At 38.6% G+C, this 19,048-nt stretch overlaps 1 protein-coding gene across 2 annotated transcripts in view; it reads right to left on the bottom strand.

Moving 5' to 3' along the window:
• LOC150104568 (nucleoside diphosphate kinase 5-like) overlaps positions 1 to 19,048 on the bottom strand; it is a 122,812-nt gene that overhangs the window by 90,724 nt on the left and 13,040 nt on the right. The window contains exon 2 of one of the 2 annotated variants that reach the window (XM_090395785.1): positions 8,737 to 8,902. The exons of the other annotated variant lie outside the window; for it this stretch is intronic. Within the exon in view, the coding sequence (XP_090251911.1) occupies positions 8,737 to 8,781 (45 nt within the window). The 5' untranslated portion in view covers positions 8,782 to 8,902. The remainder of the gene's footprint in view (positions 1 to 8,736; positions 8,903 to 19,048) is intronic. 2 annotated transcript variants of the gene reach the window in all.

The raw sequence follows: 19,048 nt of genomic DNA, 5'->3' as shown, positions 1-19,048 counted from the left end.
TAGAATGAATGTGTTTTACGCACTTCTAGACGTTGCATTGTGTTCATTAATAGAAGTTTTGAACAACTAAAAACATATTATGATAATTTCAATTTCTTGTATAGATTACTACAAATTAATAACGAAGATTTATGAAAAAATTGTGATGATTTAGAGATTCTCTTGAAGGACGGCAACAATAAAGACGTAGTAAATACAAAAGAACTATATGACGAGTTATGTGCTTTCTGGGATATTTTTCGTAAGGATAATTTAAATATTCAAAACCCTTTCGATATTCTTAATTTCATTGTGTCCAATACTTTATCTTTCCTTAACTTTTCAATTGCTTTAAGAGTACTATTAACCTTACCTGTTAGTGTAGCGAGCGGTGAACGTTCCTTTTCCAAGTTGAAATTGATTAAAACCTACTTAGGAACAAGTATGTCACAAAAAAGTTCATTGGTTTGGTGTTAATAGCTATTGAATTAACATATATTTAATTAGATGCTAAGACCACAATTTCTAATTTTGTGAATATAAAATCAAAACCCCTAAAATTTTAATTAAAAAAATTTCAAGTATATTTATGTAATTTAATTTATTTTTTGTTATTCTGTAAAGACGTTATTTTTTGAATACTTATATTAAATGTTCTAATTATTTCTGAATTCTTTTCTTATTTTCTCATCTATCTTGAGTTTCTTTTATTTTCCTAAAAGATAGTTCCACATAAAAATTATTAAAAAATTTTTACAATTTACTAAGAATTTAGTAACTTGTAAAATGCAAGAATTTTTTCAACTTTAGTTCAAATAAATTTTAACTTCAATTAAAATTCATTTTAATTTTGTTAGCAATTCGGGTCGGTGAGAAAGCTAATCCCTGTATCATTATATTTGACAATTAAAGTGAAGTGGCTTTATCAAAATTTGCTTTAACTTTTGAGAATTTTTGAATATTTGGGTTTTTAACGAATATCCTGCCTAGTCAGCACCACCAGTTCATTACATTTAGCAAACCAACAAAAAATTAAATCTAATTTTTTGTTGTAATTAATTCCTAAGAAGGTTAAAAAATGCCATTAGACTATTATCCAGTTTCCCTCAATTGAGTTCTTTCTAAAGTAAAGGAGATAACCATTAATACTTAATTTCTACTACCTTGTGGTCTCTCTAAATAATAAGCAATCGTCAGTATCGATTTGGCCACTATGTCATCAGTCTCTATGTCATCAGTTTTGCTTGTATCTCTATGCACCCATCATATAATCTGTCTTCTACGACTTGCCAGCCTTCTTTCTGGATGTGACATTGAGAAATTTTATCCTCAAAAAACTTTACAACTAATCATAGTGTTTCACAAAGCACAGATCTTTCACCTTCTAGAATCTAGATGAAAGTAGTACAATGCAATAATCTTTCTCGCTTGACAAATCTTTTACAATTCTAAATTCTGACCTTCAAACCATGTTTGTTTCACTTATGGTACTACAATCCAGTAAACATATACATGTATAATACAAAAGTCTAGTAGGTTAGCATGTACTCTTATAGAATATAGTTAAAAATGTAGGAAAAACTATGTTTTGTCTAAAAGTAGCTAAACAAAAGTCTTGAGATGATTTTGAAACGAATATAGAAGCTAAATGTCATGAGACTACTAAAAAGCTAAAGAATAACAGGAGTACCACAAAAGAAACCAAAAATCATAATAAAAGTGATATAAAAGAAGAAGATAAGAATAACTTTGATGTCTGGAGTAATTATTTGAAAAAATTATTAAATTAAGTAATAATGATAGAACATTCGAAAATAAGCAGGTGGAATACATGAGTACTTCAAGTAGAAAAGCCACTGAAAACCAAAAATATGGAAAGAGAAATTATTTCAACTCAAAATGTTATTATATGGTGGTACCATTATGTGTAAAAAAAAAAAAAAAGTACTGCAATGGCTACACTGCATAGTGTAGAAGACTGTCACCAGATCAAATCCCAGATGACTAGAGTAAAGCTTTTATATATATATATATAAACTGCATAGTTCAGAAAGCCTGGACAGAGGGACGAATTTCCGATGATTGGAGTAGAGCTCTCATAGTACCCATATATAAAAAGGGAAATAAAACTGCATGTGAGAATTACAGAGGTATTTCCCTACTGAGTGTTCCTGGCAAGATCTATGCAAGTATACTTCAGAAACGGTTGAGAAGAATTGTGGAAGAAAAGCTTGGTGAAGAACAAGCTGGATTCAGGCCAAATAGAGGCTGTCAGGGTTAGATCTTCACTTTACGACAAATAGTGGAGAAAGCATGGGAATATAACAAAGATCTGTATTTAAGTTTTGTCGATCTGGAAAAGGCATATGACAAAGTGCCAAGAGAGAAGCTATTCAATACGCTTCAGTTATATAGTGTCAATGGGGCATTATATCAAGCAATACTTAGTCTTTATTTGTGTTGTAAGTCAGCAGTTAGAATTGAAGGAAGTACAGGAAGATGGTTTAATGTTAAATCTGGTGTGAGACAAGGATGTACATTAACAGAGAAATTAGAAATATAGAGATTACTTTAGCTGAAGTAACTAGAACAGGATTACATATGGGTGAGTCTTTGGTGAATGATTCAGTAATAAATAGTATGGGAGTGATTGGGAGTCAACATAATAAAACCACAAGTGGCCAAGAAGAAATGAGATGTAGTGAGAGTGGGGGGGTAAGTAATAGAGAGTTGAGTAATGAAGCTGGGAGAGTCATGCTGAATAGTGTAGAGAATGAGTCCATGAGTGTGAACTTGAATGAAGTTAAGAGTGGTAAAATATATGGTGATTCTATGATTAAGGGTATGGAGAGTGGTATGCATGAGGAGTGCTTGGCTGATGGTACAATAGAAAGAGTGGCTTTAGCAATAAAGAGAGGGCATGAAACACACAAGATGATAGTTATGGTGGGTACGAATGACCTGAGAGGTAGTATAAATCGGGTAGGAAAAGATTTAAGAACATTATTAGATACTGTGAAGAGGAAAAGTGTCAATGGGAGAATAGTGTGTGTGCTGCCTCGTTTTGACAATTACGAGTTAAGTAGACGAGCAATGATAATGAATGATATGATTGCAAGAATGTGCAGAAAAAGAGGTCTGGAGTTTGTTGATATTTGGAGTGTGTTTGAAGGAAAAAGGCAGTTGTATGCTAGAGATGGACTGCATCTTAACATGGAAGGACATAAGAGATTGAAGAAGTTATTGTTTTCTGAACAGGTTGAAGTTATTGGGCAGGGAAACTAATATTGAAAAGGTTGAGTGTAAGAGAGAGAAACTTTAGCACTGATTGTGTATTTATTGATCCTTATAGGCAGAATAAATTGCAGAAGAGAGGGAAAAAAAATTGGCATAGGACTACGATAGTTAGTGACTTATATATCAGTTCTAAAGCCGGTACAAGATCTAGAGGGAATCTGCAATTTTTGTATACCAATGCTAGAAGCATTAGAAATAAGAGAGAAGAATTTTTGGCATTAGTCAGTGAAATCTCACCAAAAGTTGTAGGCATTAGTGAAACTTGGCTGTCAGCAGAAGATGTGGTCACTGGAATTGAATGTGATGGGTACAGTATTTTCAGGGAGGATAGAGAAGATAGAACAGGGGGGGGAGTACTGTTGATGATAGCTGATGTGTTGCAGCCAAAGAAAGTAGTATATCATGATGATAGACATGTGAATGAGAGTTCATTTGAGGCAGTCTGGTGCGAAATAGTGACCAACGCAACCAAATATACAGTTGGATGCTGCTATAGGCCAGGGAGTACAGGGGGAGATATTGAATTCATGCATCAGCAACTTAGTGCAATGAGTGAAGGCTTAGTGATTATTATGGGGGATTTTAATTATGGTGATATCAATTGGAAGGAGGAAATATCACGTAGCAAAAAGGAAATGGAGTTCATACATCTTCTACGAGATAATTACTTGAAACAGCACGTAACTGAAGGGACACGTGGTGTGAGAGTGTTGGACCTGGTTATTGGTTCAGAGGTTATATGCATAAGTAAGGTGACCTCGTTACCTCCAGTTGGTGAAAGCGATCATGTGGTATTGACTTGGGAGGTTGCAAAATCTGTGGATTTTTCTATTAAGAAGGGGTATGTACGAAACTACAGGTTAGGCAATTATAACAAGCTTCGGAGTGAGCTTGCAGCCATCCCATGGCAGAACATATTGCAAGGGAAAGATGTTAGCAGTGCTTGGGATAAAATCAGCGGGTATCTGAGGAAAGCAATATCAGATTGTGTCCCCATGGTCAGGAGGTCAAACAAGGCAGGCATTAGATGGATGAGCAGTAGTATCAAGCTTGAACTGCAAAAAAAGAAAATGTTATGGAGAATTTACAAGGAGAAGGGCGATCAGGACACCCATGAGCAGTACAAGGCTCAAGCTAGGAAGGTTACCAGCATAGTAAGAAAAGCTAAATCAGATTATGAGAAGACCTTAGCCAAAGAGATCAAGGGTAATCCCAAAGAGTTCTTCCGCTATGTGGCAAGTAAGAGGAAGAATGACTTCGGAAGGATAACCTTAGTGGGTGCTGATGGTATTGAGGTGACAAAATCAGATGTAATAGTCGAGTTACTGAGTGATCACTTCTCAAAAGTCTATCACCCAAGTGAGGATATCTCTATACCTATAGCAATACCTAATGTGAGAATTGAAGCTAAAGAATCAGAGGTATTAAATATATTGCGAAACTTAAATGCAAACACTGCGGTAGGCTTAGATGGAATATCAGCTTGGGTGTTGCGTGAATGTGCAAATGAATTGTCAACCCCTCTTACCTGGATATTTAATTTAAGTTTGAACTCTGGTATGGTCCCTAGGTAGTGGAAGTTAGGCAAAGTGGTTCCTTTGCATAAGGGTGGCTCTAAAACTGCAGTATTGAATTACAGACCAATCACCATCTCAGGAGTAGTGGTAAAAGTATTGGAAAAGTTGGTTAAAGACAAAATTCAAGAATGGGTGGATCAGGATATGATACTCTATAGAGGCCAACATGGTTTTGTTAAAGGTAGATCCTGCCTTAGCAATCTATTAACTATCCATAATAGAATAACATCAGAGTTGGACAAAGGAACTGGCTACACAGTGGTACTTCTGGATTTTGCTAAGGCTTTTGACAGGATACCCCATAGAACACTGTTATGCAAACTGGAGCAGATGGGAATGGATATTAAATTGGTGATATGGATAGGAGAATGGCTCAGGGAGAGATACCATAAGGTGGTGTATGGAGGAGCCGAGTCCAGAATGAGGCAGGTGACCAGTGGTGTGCCTCAGGGCTCTGTGCTTGGGCCAATGTTGTTTAATTTGTATATAAATGATATAGGAAACGGCTTAAAGGGAGATATTCAGTTGTTTGCTGATGATGCAAAGTTGTGTAGTGCAATAAAAAATCAAGCTGATGTTGAAAGTTTGCAGGAGGATTTAAATAAGCTGGTAAAATGGGCAAAAGAAAATGGATGTCAGTTCAATGTGGAAAAGTGTAAAGTCTTGCATTTTGGGATTAAAAGATTACCAGCTGTGTACTACATAGATGGAAAGGTACTCCAAGAGATTGATGAGGCTAGGGACTTAGGGGTATTGGTAGATAAGGAGATGAAGTTCAGAGGACACATTGCTAAGGTGTCCAAGATTGCACATAGGATTACTTGGTTGTTGAGGAACACACTGACATCCAGAGATAAAGAGGTTATTATTCCCCTTTATAAAGCATGGATACTTCCACATTTGGATTACTGTGCTCAGGTCTGGTCACCTGGATTCCTTGGAGATGAGGAGGCTGTGGAGAGGGTTCAGAGAAGAGTGACCAAGTTGGTGAGTGATATAAAAAATGCTCTCTACATTGATAGATTGAGAGCTTGTGGATTGCAGAGATTGGTTGATAGGTGAAGAAGAGGGGATATGATAGAAACATTCAAATTACTAAAAGGTTTTTATAGGATTGATGCAGGGGAAATGTTTCAGCTGTGTGATAGTGATGGAAGAACAAGAGGTCATCTCTGGAAATTAAAGAAGAGTGTGGTTAACAAAGGTGTCAGAACAAGGTTTTTTGCCTGGAGGGTGGTGAATGAGTGGAATTCATTGCCTGACTTTGTTGTGAGCTCTTCATCTGTAAATGAATTCAAGAAGAGATATGACAGATATTGTTTTGCTAGTTTGGATCTCCCGCGATGAGTCTACTGACTCCATGGAGATACCCGTAATAATAATAATAATAATAATAATAATAATAATAATAATAATAATTATCCCCTCTGTTATTCATTATCTATATGGATCACATTATGAAGGAAAGTGGTATTAAACATGATATCAAAATTGGAGATGTTAATGTCAGCTCTTTGCTTTATGTGGATGATGTTATACTTCTAAATAAATCTGCTACAAGTCTGCAAGATTCTCTGACTAAATTGAATAGCTGTTGTAATAGATATGGTATGAAGGTCAGCAATAAAAAGACAAAGACAATGAAAATAGGCAGAATTATTGAAAATGTCAACTGTGTTGTGAATGGAGAACCTGTGGAACAAGTAAAACATTTCAGCTATTTAGGCACGATTTTTACTGAAGATGGTAAATTAAATATAGAAATAGACAAAAGAATCAGCAAAGCTGGTATGGTGGGAAGTCAATTGAATAAATTCATATGGAATAAGAAAGAAATCAGTCGGAACACTAAATTAGCTGTGTACAAGACAGTGTTCAAACCAGTTTTAACTTATGGATCTGAGAGCGGGGTCAGAAGTAAAACACTTGACCAAACACTAGAGACCACAGATATGAGAGTCCTGAGAAAGGTTATAGGCATGAACAGATGGCATCAATGGCAATATCATATTAAAAACGAGGATATTAGGAAAGAACTTGACATTGTCAGCATCCAGGAATGCGTTAGCAGAGCTAATCTTAGGTGGTATGGTCACTTAAACAGAATGGGCGAGGAAAGATTAGCAAAATAAGTGTTCTCTGCCAGGTTTGGCAGCAAAACGACCCAGAGGAAGACCAAGATATAGGTGGATTGATACGGTACAAAATGCTTTAGACAATAGAAATATAAGATCTGATAATGTTGGAGTCTTGACAAGTAACAGACCGATTTGGAGGAAAATTGTAGATAGGAAATTAATAATGATGTAATTTTTTTCATGTAGTACTATCATATACTGTACACCCCTTGAGGGTACACGGCAGGAATTTGATGATGATGATGATGATGATATATATATATAAAAGGAAATAAAACAATATGAGAATTATAGAATAATTGACCTACCGAGTATTCCAGGAACAATATATTATTATTATTATTATTCAGGCCTCCATGATGGAATCAAAAGACTCATCGTGGGAGGTCATTCCTAAGAACATAAAGTCTGTCAAGACTCATTGAGGGGAGGTCCCCCCCCCCCTAAGAAACACAAAGTCTATCATACAATTCCTTAAACTCATTGACCGTTCTCGCTCTCACCACTCCATCAGGCAATGCATTCCATGGTTCAACCACCCTCCAAGCAAAGAAACCACTCCTCTCCCTCTTGCTCGCAGTTTCCTTTCATAATTTCCAGGGATGGCCTCTTGTCATCACTCCTTCCTGTTCGACCAAGCAAAAGAACTCCCTAGTGTCAACCCTGTAACCACCTATCAACAGTTTAAAAGTCTCAATCATATCACCTCTCATTCTTCTATCGACCAAACTCTGCAGTCCATATTCTCTCAGCCGATCCACATAACTATCATTGTACAGTCCTGAAACCATCTTTGTTATCCACTTTTGTACACTTTCCGCAGTTAATTTATCCCCTTCAAATCCTGGGGACCAAATCTGAGAACAATAGTCCAAGTGTGGTCTGATCAGAGACTTATATAATGGAATGATAACCTTCTTTATCTCTGCAGTTCAGTGCCCTTCTTAATTGCAGCAATCCTCTGTGTTACCTTCACCACCTTTGCAATATGTCCCCTAAACTTCAGGTTTCTATCAATCGCAATCCCCAGATCTCGTCTCCCCCACTTCATCCAGTATAACTCCTCCCATAGAGTATGCAGCATCCCATCGATGTTTCCCAAACCTCAAGACCTTACATTTTGCTGCATTAAACTGACATCCCCATTCACATGCCCATCTATCTAGCTTATTCAAATCCTGTTGCAGGGCTACCACATCTGAACTATTACTAATAATCCTTCCCAACATCGCATCATCCGCAAACAGTTGAATATCCCCTTGCAATCCACTGGCAATGTCATTGATATAAAGGTTAAACAATATAGGTCCTAGTACTGAGCCCTGTGGGACCCCACTTGTAACCCTCAGTTTCCTTGAAACTGCTCCACCATACACAACTCTCTGATATCTATCAGACAGCCAATCCTGAATCCAGTTGACCAATCTGACATCCAGACCCATGTGCTGCAACTTAAATATCAGCTTATCATGTGGCATCCTGTCAAATGCCTTTGCTAAGTCTAAGAAAATTGCAGTATATGCCTTTCCCTCATCTAATGTTCTTGTAACTTTATTATAAAAGGCTAGCATATTGCTAAAACAAGAGCACCCTTTCACAGATAACATTACCCTCATCTGCCCAATGCTGTATACGGTCCCTCACTACTTTCTTCAAGATCTTAACAACTACTGATGACACACAGACTGGCCTATAATTAGACACTTCTAGTCTGTTACCACCCTTATGCAATGGCACTATCTTACCTTCGTTCCATTCCCTGGGCACCTTTGCCGAAGCCAGACTTTCATTGAAAAGCCAGGTTAAAGGCACTGTCAGTTCCCTAGCACATTCTCTCAAAACTCGTGGTGAAATACCATCCAGTCCCAAAGCTTTATTGACATCCAGAGTACTCAGATTTTTACCATGAAACTGAAAGAAATCATACTAATATTATATGGATCTCTATTTAAACTTCTTTTAATCTTAAAAAATAATACTTTTAGTTTGTTTTTTATGTGCATCCCATCCATGAAAGGTTGTAAACCTATATGACCGATTCTCACTCAATGTATGTCACTTTATTATAACAGACTCATTTACTGTCTAAGATAATCTTATTTTCATTTGCTATTGATTATTAATTATTATTATTATTATTATTAATTGCTATTAATTATTACAAGACACCTCTATGGAATCAAACGACTCATGGGAGGACCCTCCATACAACACACCACTACACTACTCATTCCTACATCTTCACTATCCATCATGTACTTGCAAATTATCTACCAGCTTACAAACAGAATATTTTTGTTTATTTGTCTGTAAATTGCATGTGCTCCCTGACCTGACTAATGCTTGTATGCAGGATGAAAAACCCAGGTTTCCAGGAGAAAAACTCTGCTACCTCCAAACTCTTTACCAATCCAAAGCCATGATGTTCTGTTGGTCTTCCAACTGCACTTTCATTAATATTAAAACAAAATTCTCTAGTATTTCTCACAAAAAAAAAAAAAACTGTTACTTTTGATGACACCCAGATCTTCAGACAAGATTAGATTTCTCTTGGATTACTTGAATCTATAGTCTCTCTCTCTCTCTGGACATACACATTTCTCTATAAAATAAAGTTGAAATTATTATTATTATTATCTGACCTACGTGAAATCAAAGCACTCATTGTGGGAAGTCTATACCCTCTCTCGTGCCATCAAACCGTGGTTTGAACACATTCAATTTCTGCACTCACAATATTTTCTGGCAATGCATTCCACTTGTCAATCACTCTCCATACAAAGAGCCTGCATCTCACTACCCTATTCACATTCTCCTTATACAGCTTCCATGAATGGCCTCTAGTTCTACCCCTTGCTGCCTCAATCTCTCCTCATACAGACCTGACACTAACTTAGTAATCCTTCTGTGAACCTTCTCCAATACATCCTCTCCTCCTGAAAACTAGGTGATGACCTAATTTTCAGCGGGATGAGTGTGCACAGATTTCCCCTGAAATCTGTGCACAGTCATATGTAGCCTGATCAAAGCTTTATACAGGGGGCCATAACCATGTTGGAGGCTTTATGGATTTTTTACAACACTCAGAAAGGATTAAAAAAGAATTTAATACTTCCTATATTTCGTCCTAGTCACTAGGACATCTTCGGGGATTACAAAAATAACTAATGTAACATGAACACAAATATCATACAATACTAAGCCCAACCACGTGGGTGACACTAAAGTCCTAGCTACGTGGAGCGCCCTCTAAGGGCGGCTGTAGGTGGCCTGGAATGTAAGGTGGGACCTCTGGTGATGAGTGTTGTAAGAAAAAATCAACCAAATCTTAATGCAACCGTATTTATTAAGATTTGGTTGATTTCTGAGGGCTGCTGCTGCTGCTTCTAAGAATAGTCTCGCTTTCTTGAATTTGCTGTGATGGAGCATGGTGGTTTTCTTCCATGATACCCTGTGGGTAGTGTCCAAGACATGATCAGCCAAGCCTGAATGACCATAGTTGTGTTTACAGATCAGTTTAACGCTGTTAAACTGATCACTGACTTGTGTTCCTCCAGGCAGATGGATGCTGATCTGCCTGTCTGTCCAAAGCACGCCAGCTTACAGGAACAGGGTACTTTGTAAACTCCAGGCAGAGAGAGAGAGAGAGAGCTGATCTTTCATAGAACGGATAAGGGTAGCAAGTTTGCAGTGGGGCTTATATGCTGTGTGTAGGTTGTACTTTGAGTGTAGGTTGTACACTGTGTGTAGGTTGTACATGCTGTGTGTAGGTTGTATATGAGGCCCAGACACGTTACACTCCTTCCTCAGTCATCTCAATAGCCTACATCCAAGAATCCAGTTTACTATGGAAAAGGAAAAGAACAATTGTTTACCCTTCCTAGACACCTTAGTCACATGCCTGCCTAATGATACACTTGCCTTCACTGTATACAGAAAACTCACACACACACACACACAGGCAGATACATTCACAAACTCTCCCACCACCACCCCTCTCAACAATATGGCATTATTAAAACTCTTACCAAGAGAGTCCACAATCTTTGTTCCAGTGGAACTGCCCTCACTACTGAGCTTAACCACATACACAATACTTTCCTCTCCAATGGCTATAGCAATCACAGTATCAAAAAAATAATCAGTTCCTCCCCCATTCTCCATCCTTCTTGTCAACAAGATTTTAAAAATGCCATCACCATACCCTACATCCGTGGTACATCCGAAAAAATAGCCAAAATTCTAAAAAAGTACACCCTACACGCAGCATATAAGCCCCACCGCAAACTTGCTACCCTTATCCGTTCTACGAAAGATCAGCTCCCTCCTCTCTCTCTCTCTCTCTCTCTCTCTCTCTCTCTCTCTCTGCCTGGAGTTTACAAAGTACCCCGTTCCTGTAAGCTGGCATACTTTGGACAGACAGGCAGATCAGCATCCATCTGCCTGGAGGAACACAAGTCTTACATCTGTAAACACAACTATGGTCATTCAGGCTTGGCTGACCATGGCTTGGACACCACCCACAGGGTATCATGGAAGAAATCCGCCATGCTCCATCACAGCAAATTCAAGAAAGAGAGACTATTCTTAGAAGCAGCAGCAGCCCTCAGAAATCAACCAAATCTTAATAAATATGGTTGCATTAAGCTTCTGAAGATTTGGGAAACACTCATCACCAGAGGTCCCACCTTACATTCCAGGCCACCTACAACCGCCCTTAGAGGGCACTCCACCTAGATAGGACTTTAGTGTCACCCACGTGGTTGGGCTTAGTATTGTATGATATTTGTGTTCATGTTACATTAGTTATTTTTGTAATCCCCGTAGATGTCCTAGTGACTAGGACGAAATATAGGAAGCATTAAATTCTTTTTTAATCCTTTCTGAGTGTTGTAAAAAATCCATTAAGCCTCCAACACGATGTCCTCACAGCACTTAAGCCTCTACACAAGGAGCCATAACCACTTTGCCTCTGCATGTCAATGTCCACCTCATTATTGCCATAATCCATCGGGTTTCATGTTGGAGGTTTAATGGAGTATTGATAGCACTAAGAAAGAATTAAAAACTAATTTTAATGCTTCCTATATTTTGTCTCAGTTACTGAGACATCTTATGAAACAAGTGGATAACTCACAAGTCCTATCTGGGTGGTGAGCCCTCTATGAGCATTTCTAGGCAACCTAGGATTTAAACTGATAATTATTATTTTCAAAATTTCATGAAGTTCTTTTATACCTGTATTTGTTTAAATTAGGTTGATTTATGAGTGCTACTGCAGATTCCATAAGCCTTAACACATGAATCCATTGGGTTGTTCTTATAATTTCAACAATGTGACTCCTAAACTTCAAGTCTCTGTCCACTGTCACTCCTAGAGCTCTCATCTCCTCCACTTCCTTCAAAATTTCTCCACTATACTCTACATCCCAACCTTGTCTACCAAATTCAAGACCTTGCACTCTGCAACATTAAACTGATAGCTCCAATCATTTGCCCACTCACATAGTCTATTCAGCTCCTCCTTCAAGGCCACAACATCTGCTCTACTTCTCATAGCCCTTACTAACTTTGCACATCTCCAGTTAAACAGGTCCCAATGCCATTAACATAAAATTAAACAATAATGGTCTGAAAACAGACCTGAAGAAATCCCTATGGCCCTCCACCAGTGACCTTCCTATTTTGGGATATCACCCCTTCTACTGATATCTGTCCGACAGCCAATCATCTATTCAACTTAGTAGTCTGTTATCTAATCCCATCTGTTTCACTTTATCTACAGCTTGTCATGTAGCAGTCTATTAAAGGCCTTTGAAATATCTATGTACATATACGTCCTACTCATTTTCCGTTAGTCCCTCCTCTGCCATACATTCTACACACTAACTTCTCCCGATTGCCTTCATGAGAATGAAATACGCTGTTAAACTGATCACTGAATAATTCAACTATATCATCTGCATTCGTTACCAATCTGCCAGTGTCATCCATTAGCATCATCCTGTGACAAAATGGTAGAACATGAGCCTCACCCGAAATACCTTGGAGTGAACCTGGACAGAAGCCTAACCTATAAAAGGCATATCACCAACCTGTCCAACAAAGTTAAAACAAGAAATATCATCATCTCATGACATGCTGGAACAACCTGGGGTTGTGGTGCTGATGTCTTAAGGTTGTCTGTACTGGCCCTCGCATTCTGTGCAGCAGAATACTGTGCCCCTGTCTGAGAAAGAAGTGCACACACTAACATTATAGACATCCAGCTAAACTCTACCATGTGCACAATTAGTGGGATACTGAGAAGCACCCCTTTCCCCTGGCTGCCTGTCTTATCTAACATTGCTCCACCAAATATACGGAGAAGACAAGCCTCGATTAAAGTATTTAATAAAGTAATGAGCAACCCACTCCTTCCCCTGCACCAGACTCTCATAAATCCACTTAGTATTCACCTAAAATCACGAAACCCTTTCTGGTCCATAGACAAACTCTCTTCAGCTGCCTTACCATCAACACCTGACATGTGGAGAGAACAATGGTCCAACAATCTTCCAACAAATGGTTTCCTGGTTGTGTGTTCCACAGCCTGGTTTTGCCCTTCCTAGGAAGATTTCATCATCGATCAACAGGATCAGAACTAACCAGGGCAGATGTGGCTACCTACTACATAAATGGAGACTATCAGACCACCCTTATTGTGACTGTTCCCCTGTGGCCCAGACAATCACTCATATTGTGAATGATTGCCCAAGGTGCCAATTTCATGGTAGTGGTGGTGGTCTCCAGGACATCCACACAGTGACAGATGATGCCCTGGATTGGCTTTCTGGTCTGGACACTGACCTGCAGCTGCTTTTGCCATAAATAAATAAAGTGTCATCTACTAGCATCATCCTCCCATAGGCATTTTTCCTTCTACTTGCCATGCATCAAAAGTAACTAGGATTTTTCTTAGCTTGACTGGCTAATTTCTTCCACATACTCCACTTTTGCTTCCCTTACCAAATGAGTCACCTTCCTCTTGCCTCCACAGTGCCTTCTCTTCCAGATTTCACACTTAATCTCTTCATTCATTCATTCATTCATTCATTCATTCATTTTACTCCTGCCTTGTTTAGCATTTTCACATCTGGAATACACTCAGTCATTGCTGCTGTTAAATAGCTTTTGATCACTGACCACACAGCATCTATACTTTCCCACTCAACTCCTCTTTCCACGCTATAGTTCTCAGTTGTCTCCTATGCTTTCCATAATCACCAGTCTTGTAGTTCCACATATATCCCTTCTTTAGGGATATATGTGGAACTACATATATCCCTAAAGAAGAGATATATATGTGACTGGCTGCAACCTATGTGATCACTTCATGGTCACTCTCTTCAACTGGGGGAAGATTAGTTCCATTCACAATCACATCCTCTGATGACATTCAAGAAATTCATTCTCCTTATTTCCTGATGATCTCTTCATTCCAATCAATATTGCAGTAGCTGAAATCACCTATAATAATATCACTCTCTGCTTGTCATTAAATCAAGTTGCCTATACATTTACCTGTGGGATAAATGTGTTGCCTATACAGAAATACCGACCAAATATCTCATTCTATCAACCTCCACTTTGCACCATACTGCTTCAAAACCATTGCCATTTTTTCTCCTTGTATCTCAACCTTGCAATTTTTTTTTATGTTGAGCCCATACACAAGAGATTGGTTAATTTACCTATAGCATGTTTATTAGTACCATGTATGGATAGTAGATTGGGAAAGGAGAAACTTACTTATATTGATTTAAAAGCCCATATATTATATTCCTTGGAAAACACATATGAAGAAAGACTGTTCCACAATACTAGTAGGGATGAAGGAGGAAGAAAAGAGACTTGTTCTGTGGGTTTCAAGGTGTACTGTGAAAGGATGTTGGGTGGCATCTGCATGTGTGTGTATGTTCAAATGGACATAGTACTGAGTATGGAAATTATTAATGCTATTTTCAGATGAACACTTGCCATGGAAATATTTATAGAACACTCATATTGCAGAAACCAAATGCTTGTGCAAAAGTAGAAGGAGGGAATTGGTAAGAAATGGAATAGTAATCAATCTAATTGCCCTTCTTTGTATTGAGTCAAGCATTTTGATAGAGCTCTTGCCCCCCCCCCCCCACTCCAAATATGAGAGCAGTATTCAATAGCTGGGTGGATTCTGATTTGTATAAAGCTAACAGCCGTCCAGAGGTAAATTAGCATCTTGAGTGAAAGAGAAATCCTAGTTCTTTAGAAGCTGAGGAGGCAATAGTTGTGATGTGTTTATCTAGGAGAGGCTTGATGTCAGGGTGAGCAATTCCAAGAAGAGAAATCTCATCTTGTCTGGAAATTTGAGTGTTGTCAAAGATAATACTGTGAGAAAATGGTTATTTTTGTGAGAAATAAAAGAAGAACTGGGTTTTTTAGCATTGAAATTGACAAGGTTATCTGAACCCTATTGGAGGATAGCTTGGAGATCAGAATTGAGGGCAGTGGTGGTTGATGTTCTGTAGGTTGAGGTGATTTGTGTAGATCAAATGAAAGGGAGGCGATGCAATGTGCTGTCATCTGCAAAACTGTGTACTGGATTAGAGGTCAACTTAAGTAGGTCACTGATAGCAGAAAGAGGATTGGTGAGAGAACAGAACCTTGTGGAACCCTGGCATTAGTTGAATGGTGAGAGGATAAGGAAAAATCCACCATAATAATGTGCATCCAGACAGAAAGCTGGCAATTCAACTGCAAAAGTCCTGAGACAGACCAAATGATGGTAGTTTGTTTAGTGAGCCTTTGTGTCAGACACAGTCAAAAGCTTGGTGAATCTCACTTGAGATTCACCAAACTTCTCCATGGTATTTGTCCAGAGTTGTTATTATTATTATTACCCCAAGACCTCATGGAGTCAAAGACTCATCTGGGAGGTCCTTTTATCACACACACACACACACACACACACACACACACACACACACACACACACACACACACACACACACATCTCATCATACCATGTCTTAAATACACTCAAACTCCTTGCAGACACTGCATTCTCAGGCAAGGCATTCCAATCATTCACAACTCTGCACGAAAAAAATCTGCCTCTCACTCCCATACTCACACCTTCTTTATACAGTTTCCAAGGATGACCTCTGGTTCTCCCTTGATCTCCCACTATTCTCTGTAGAACTTCTCCACCGTTGATCTTATAACAACCCCTTACCAACTTGTAGGTCTCTATCATATCTCTTGCTCTTCCTCCTCTCCACCAGACTCTGCAAATTACATCTTCTCAATCTTTCCTCATACTCAACATTCCAGAGGTCAGAAACTACCTTAGTCAGTCACCTTTGGACACCCTTTCCAATATCTCTTCATCCTTCTGAAAACCAGGTGACCAAATCTGGGCACAATAGTCCATGTGTGGCCTAATCAAAGCCTTATACAACGGAACAAGAATCTCCCTACTTCTACACGTCAGTGTCCTCCGCATCATTCCCAGAAGCCTTTGTGTTGTCTTCACAATTTTGGAGATGTGTCCCCTAAATTTTAGATCCTTATCCACTATCACCCCCAGATCTCTTATTTCCTCTACCTCCAACAATATATTCTCACCAAGCATAAATTCTGCATCCCATCTTTGTTTTCCAACATTGAACTCACATCCCCATTTCCGTGCCCAATCACTCAATTTATTGGGGAATATATGAGTAGATCTCCTGTTGATCTACTCACATATATCCCCCACTCAGACCTGTCTGATCTCTAGCAAGAAAGAACTCACATCCCTTCCTGTTACCTTCAGTAATACTTAGATATCCACACATAATCAGATTTCTCTCCATGGACTGACCTGCACATTCGATCTATCCAGGCATGATGACATTTAAACTATAGCTTCTGCAGCTGTCAAAACACTGGGTGTACTTTTTCGCACAAGACACTACTTCACACTTTCACAGCTGCTAACTCTATACAAATCTGTAGAAAGTTTTTTACCTTGGGAATATACTACGTTAAAGATACTAAGCAATTTTATAAGCTAGGTTTTAATCCTTTTTCCCAAGTAAGTCAAGTTTGCACCTGAACACAGTTCAAGTCTGAGGCAACTCGTGGTAAAGATGGAGTAAGCTCCGATCACTTTCCTTAGTATTTTCCCCTAATGCAAAGCACATCCCCTTGCAGAGATGTATGATGCTATGCATTAAAGGCAAGGGCCACTACCCAGACCGGTTTCGACCTTTATTGAGGTCTCGTCAATGGCAACCAGACCCAATGAGGTCAAAGCACCTTATGGCAACTTGTTTAGGTAAAATTTATAAGCTCTGCATTACTTCAACCTTGGCATTTTTTTGGGGTCTGGCTCCCACTGACAAGACCTCAACAAAGGATCAAAACCTAGCTTATAAAATTGCTTGGTATCTCTATACAAATCTGCCCACCCATGGAATGTTTCCCCCATATTTGGGGTGGTGTGCCAAAAATCCTCTCTAGGATTGCTCGATTCTATCCAAAAGAGGGCAGTCTGGCTAATAAATGATCCCTCTCTCACATACCGACTTCAATTCCTCTCTCTCTCTCTCACAGATGTTCAGTTTCTGCCTTATGCCTCTTCTACAAATACTTTTGTGGACAGTGCACTACTGAATTGGCACTATTATTCCTCTACAATCCTCCATAATCATTAAAACAAGAGCCACTACCCAACACTCTTTTATAGTCCATCCTAAAACTTACCGAACCAACTTCACTGTCTCCTCTTTCATTCCATCTACTTCTGTCCTTTGGAACAGTCTCCCACACTCTGCCTTTCCCAAAAATTACAACTTTTAGCTGTTCAAGCAAAATGTGAACAGATTCCTCCATTCTTGTATTTATCTTCTATTGGAGGGAGTGACCATGTAGCTTTGACCTGGAAAATGAATAAACATGCAGGAGTATCAAAAAGAAAAGAATGTATGTGTAATTATAAGGCAGGTGATTTATAATAGTCTTAGATATCAACTTAGAACAGTTCCATGGAGGGGGGGGGGGGGAATTAGAAGGGAGAGATATCACTAGTGCTTGAGATTTTGTGAAGGAATATTTATTAGCAGTAATAGCAAACTGTATATCGCGAGTGAAGAGGAAAACACAATTTGGGTGTAAAGTGGATGACAAACAATATCAAACAGGAACTGTAGGTAAAAAAAGAGATTATGGAAGAAATATAAGGAGAACCGTGGAGAGCAGATGCATGAAGAATATAAGACTCAAGCCAGGAGAGTGACTAGTATGGTAAGAAAGACAAAATTGGAATTTGAGAAGAGATTGGCCCTGAGAGCCAAAGAAAATTGTAAGGAATTTTTTCACTATGTGGCCAGTAGGAGGAGAAATGATTGTGGAAGAATGACATTGTTAGATAAAAATGTGAATAAAGTGACTGATGCAAAGGACATAGTGGAGTTGTTCAATGAACACTTTATTGGGGTGTTTCATCCTGGAGAAGTAGGTTTCAATACTAGAGGGATAGAGCAGGTTTGAGGTTTAGAAGTGCAAGAGGAGAGTGTGTTTCAAATACTAAGTACTCCGGATGTCAATAAAGCAGTGGTACTGGATGTAATTTTGCCATGAGTTTTGAGAAAACGTGCTAAAGAACTGACAGCTCAACTGACTAGGCTTGTCACTGAAAATCTTGTCAAGGAAAAGGTACCGAAGGAGGAGTGGATGGAGAGCAAGATAGTGATATTGCATAAGGGTAGTAGTAGACTGGAAGTGTCATATTATAGACCAATTTGTGTTTCATCAGTAGTTGTTAAGATCTTGGAGAAATTAGTATGGGACCATATACATCGTTGACCATATACATGAGCAGATGAAGGTAATGTTATCTGCGAGAGTCAACATGGATTTGGTAAGGGGAACTCTTGCTTTAGTAATATGATTGCCTTTTATAATAAAGTGACAAGAGCAGTTGATGAGGGAAAGGCATATTCTGCCATTTTTTTTTTGAATTTTACAAATGAATTTGACAGAGTACAACAT

This window comes from Typopeltis vanoorti, chromosome 7, assembly GCF_054136105.1.
Source record: "Typopeltis vanoorti isolate ZY-2024b chromosome 7, IOZ_Tvanoo_1.0, whole genome shotgun sequence".
NCBI classification, from domain to species: domain Eukaryota; kingdom Metazoa; phylum Arthropoda; class Arachnida; order Uropygi; family Thelyphonidae; genus Typopeltis; species Typopeltis vanoorti.
Note: the sequence above shows the minus strand (reverse complement) of the source record. Positions and strands in the feature narration are given on the sequence as shown.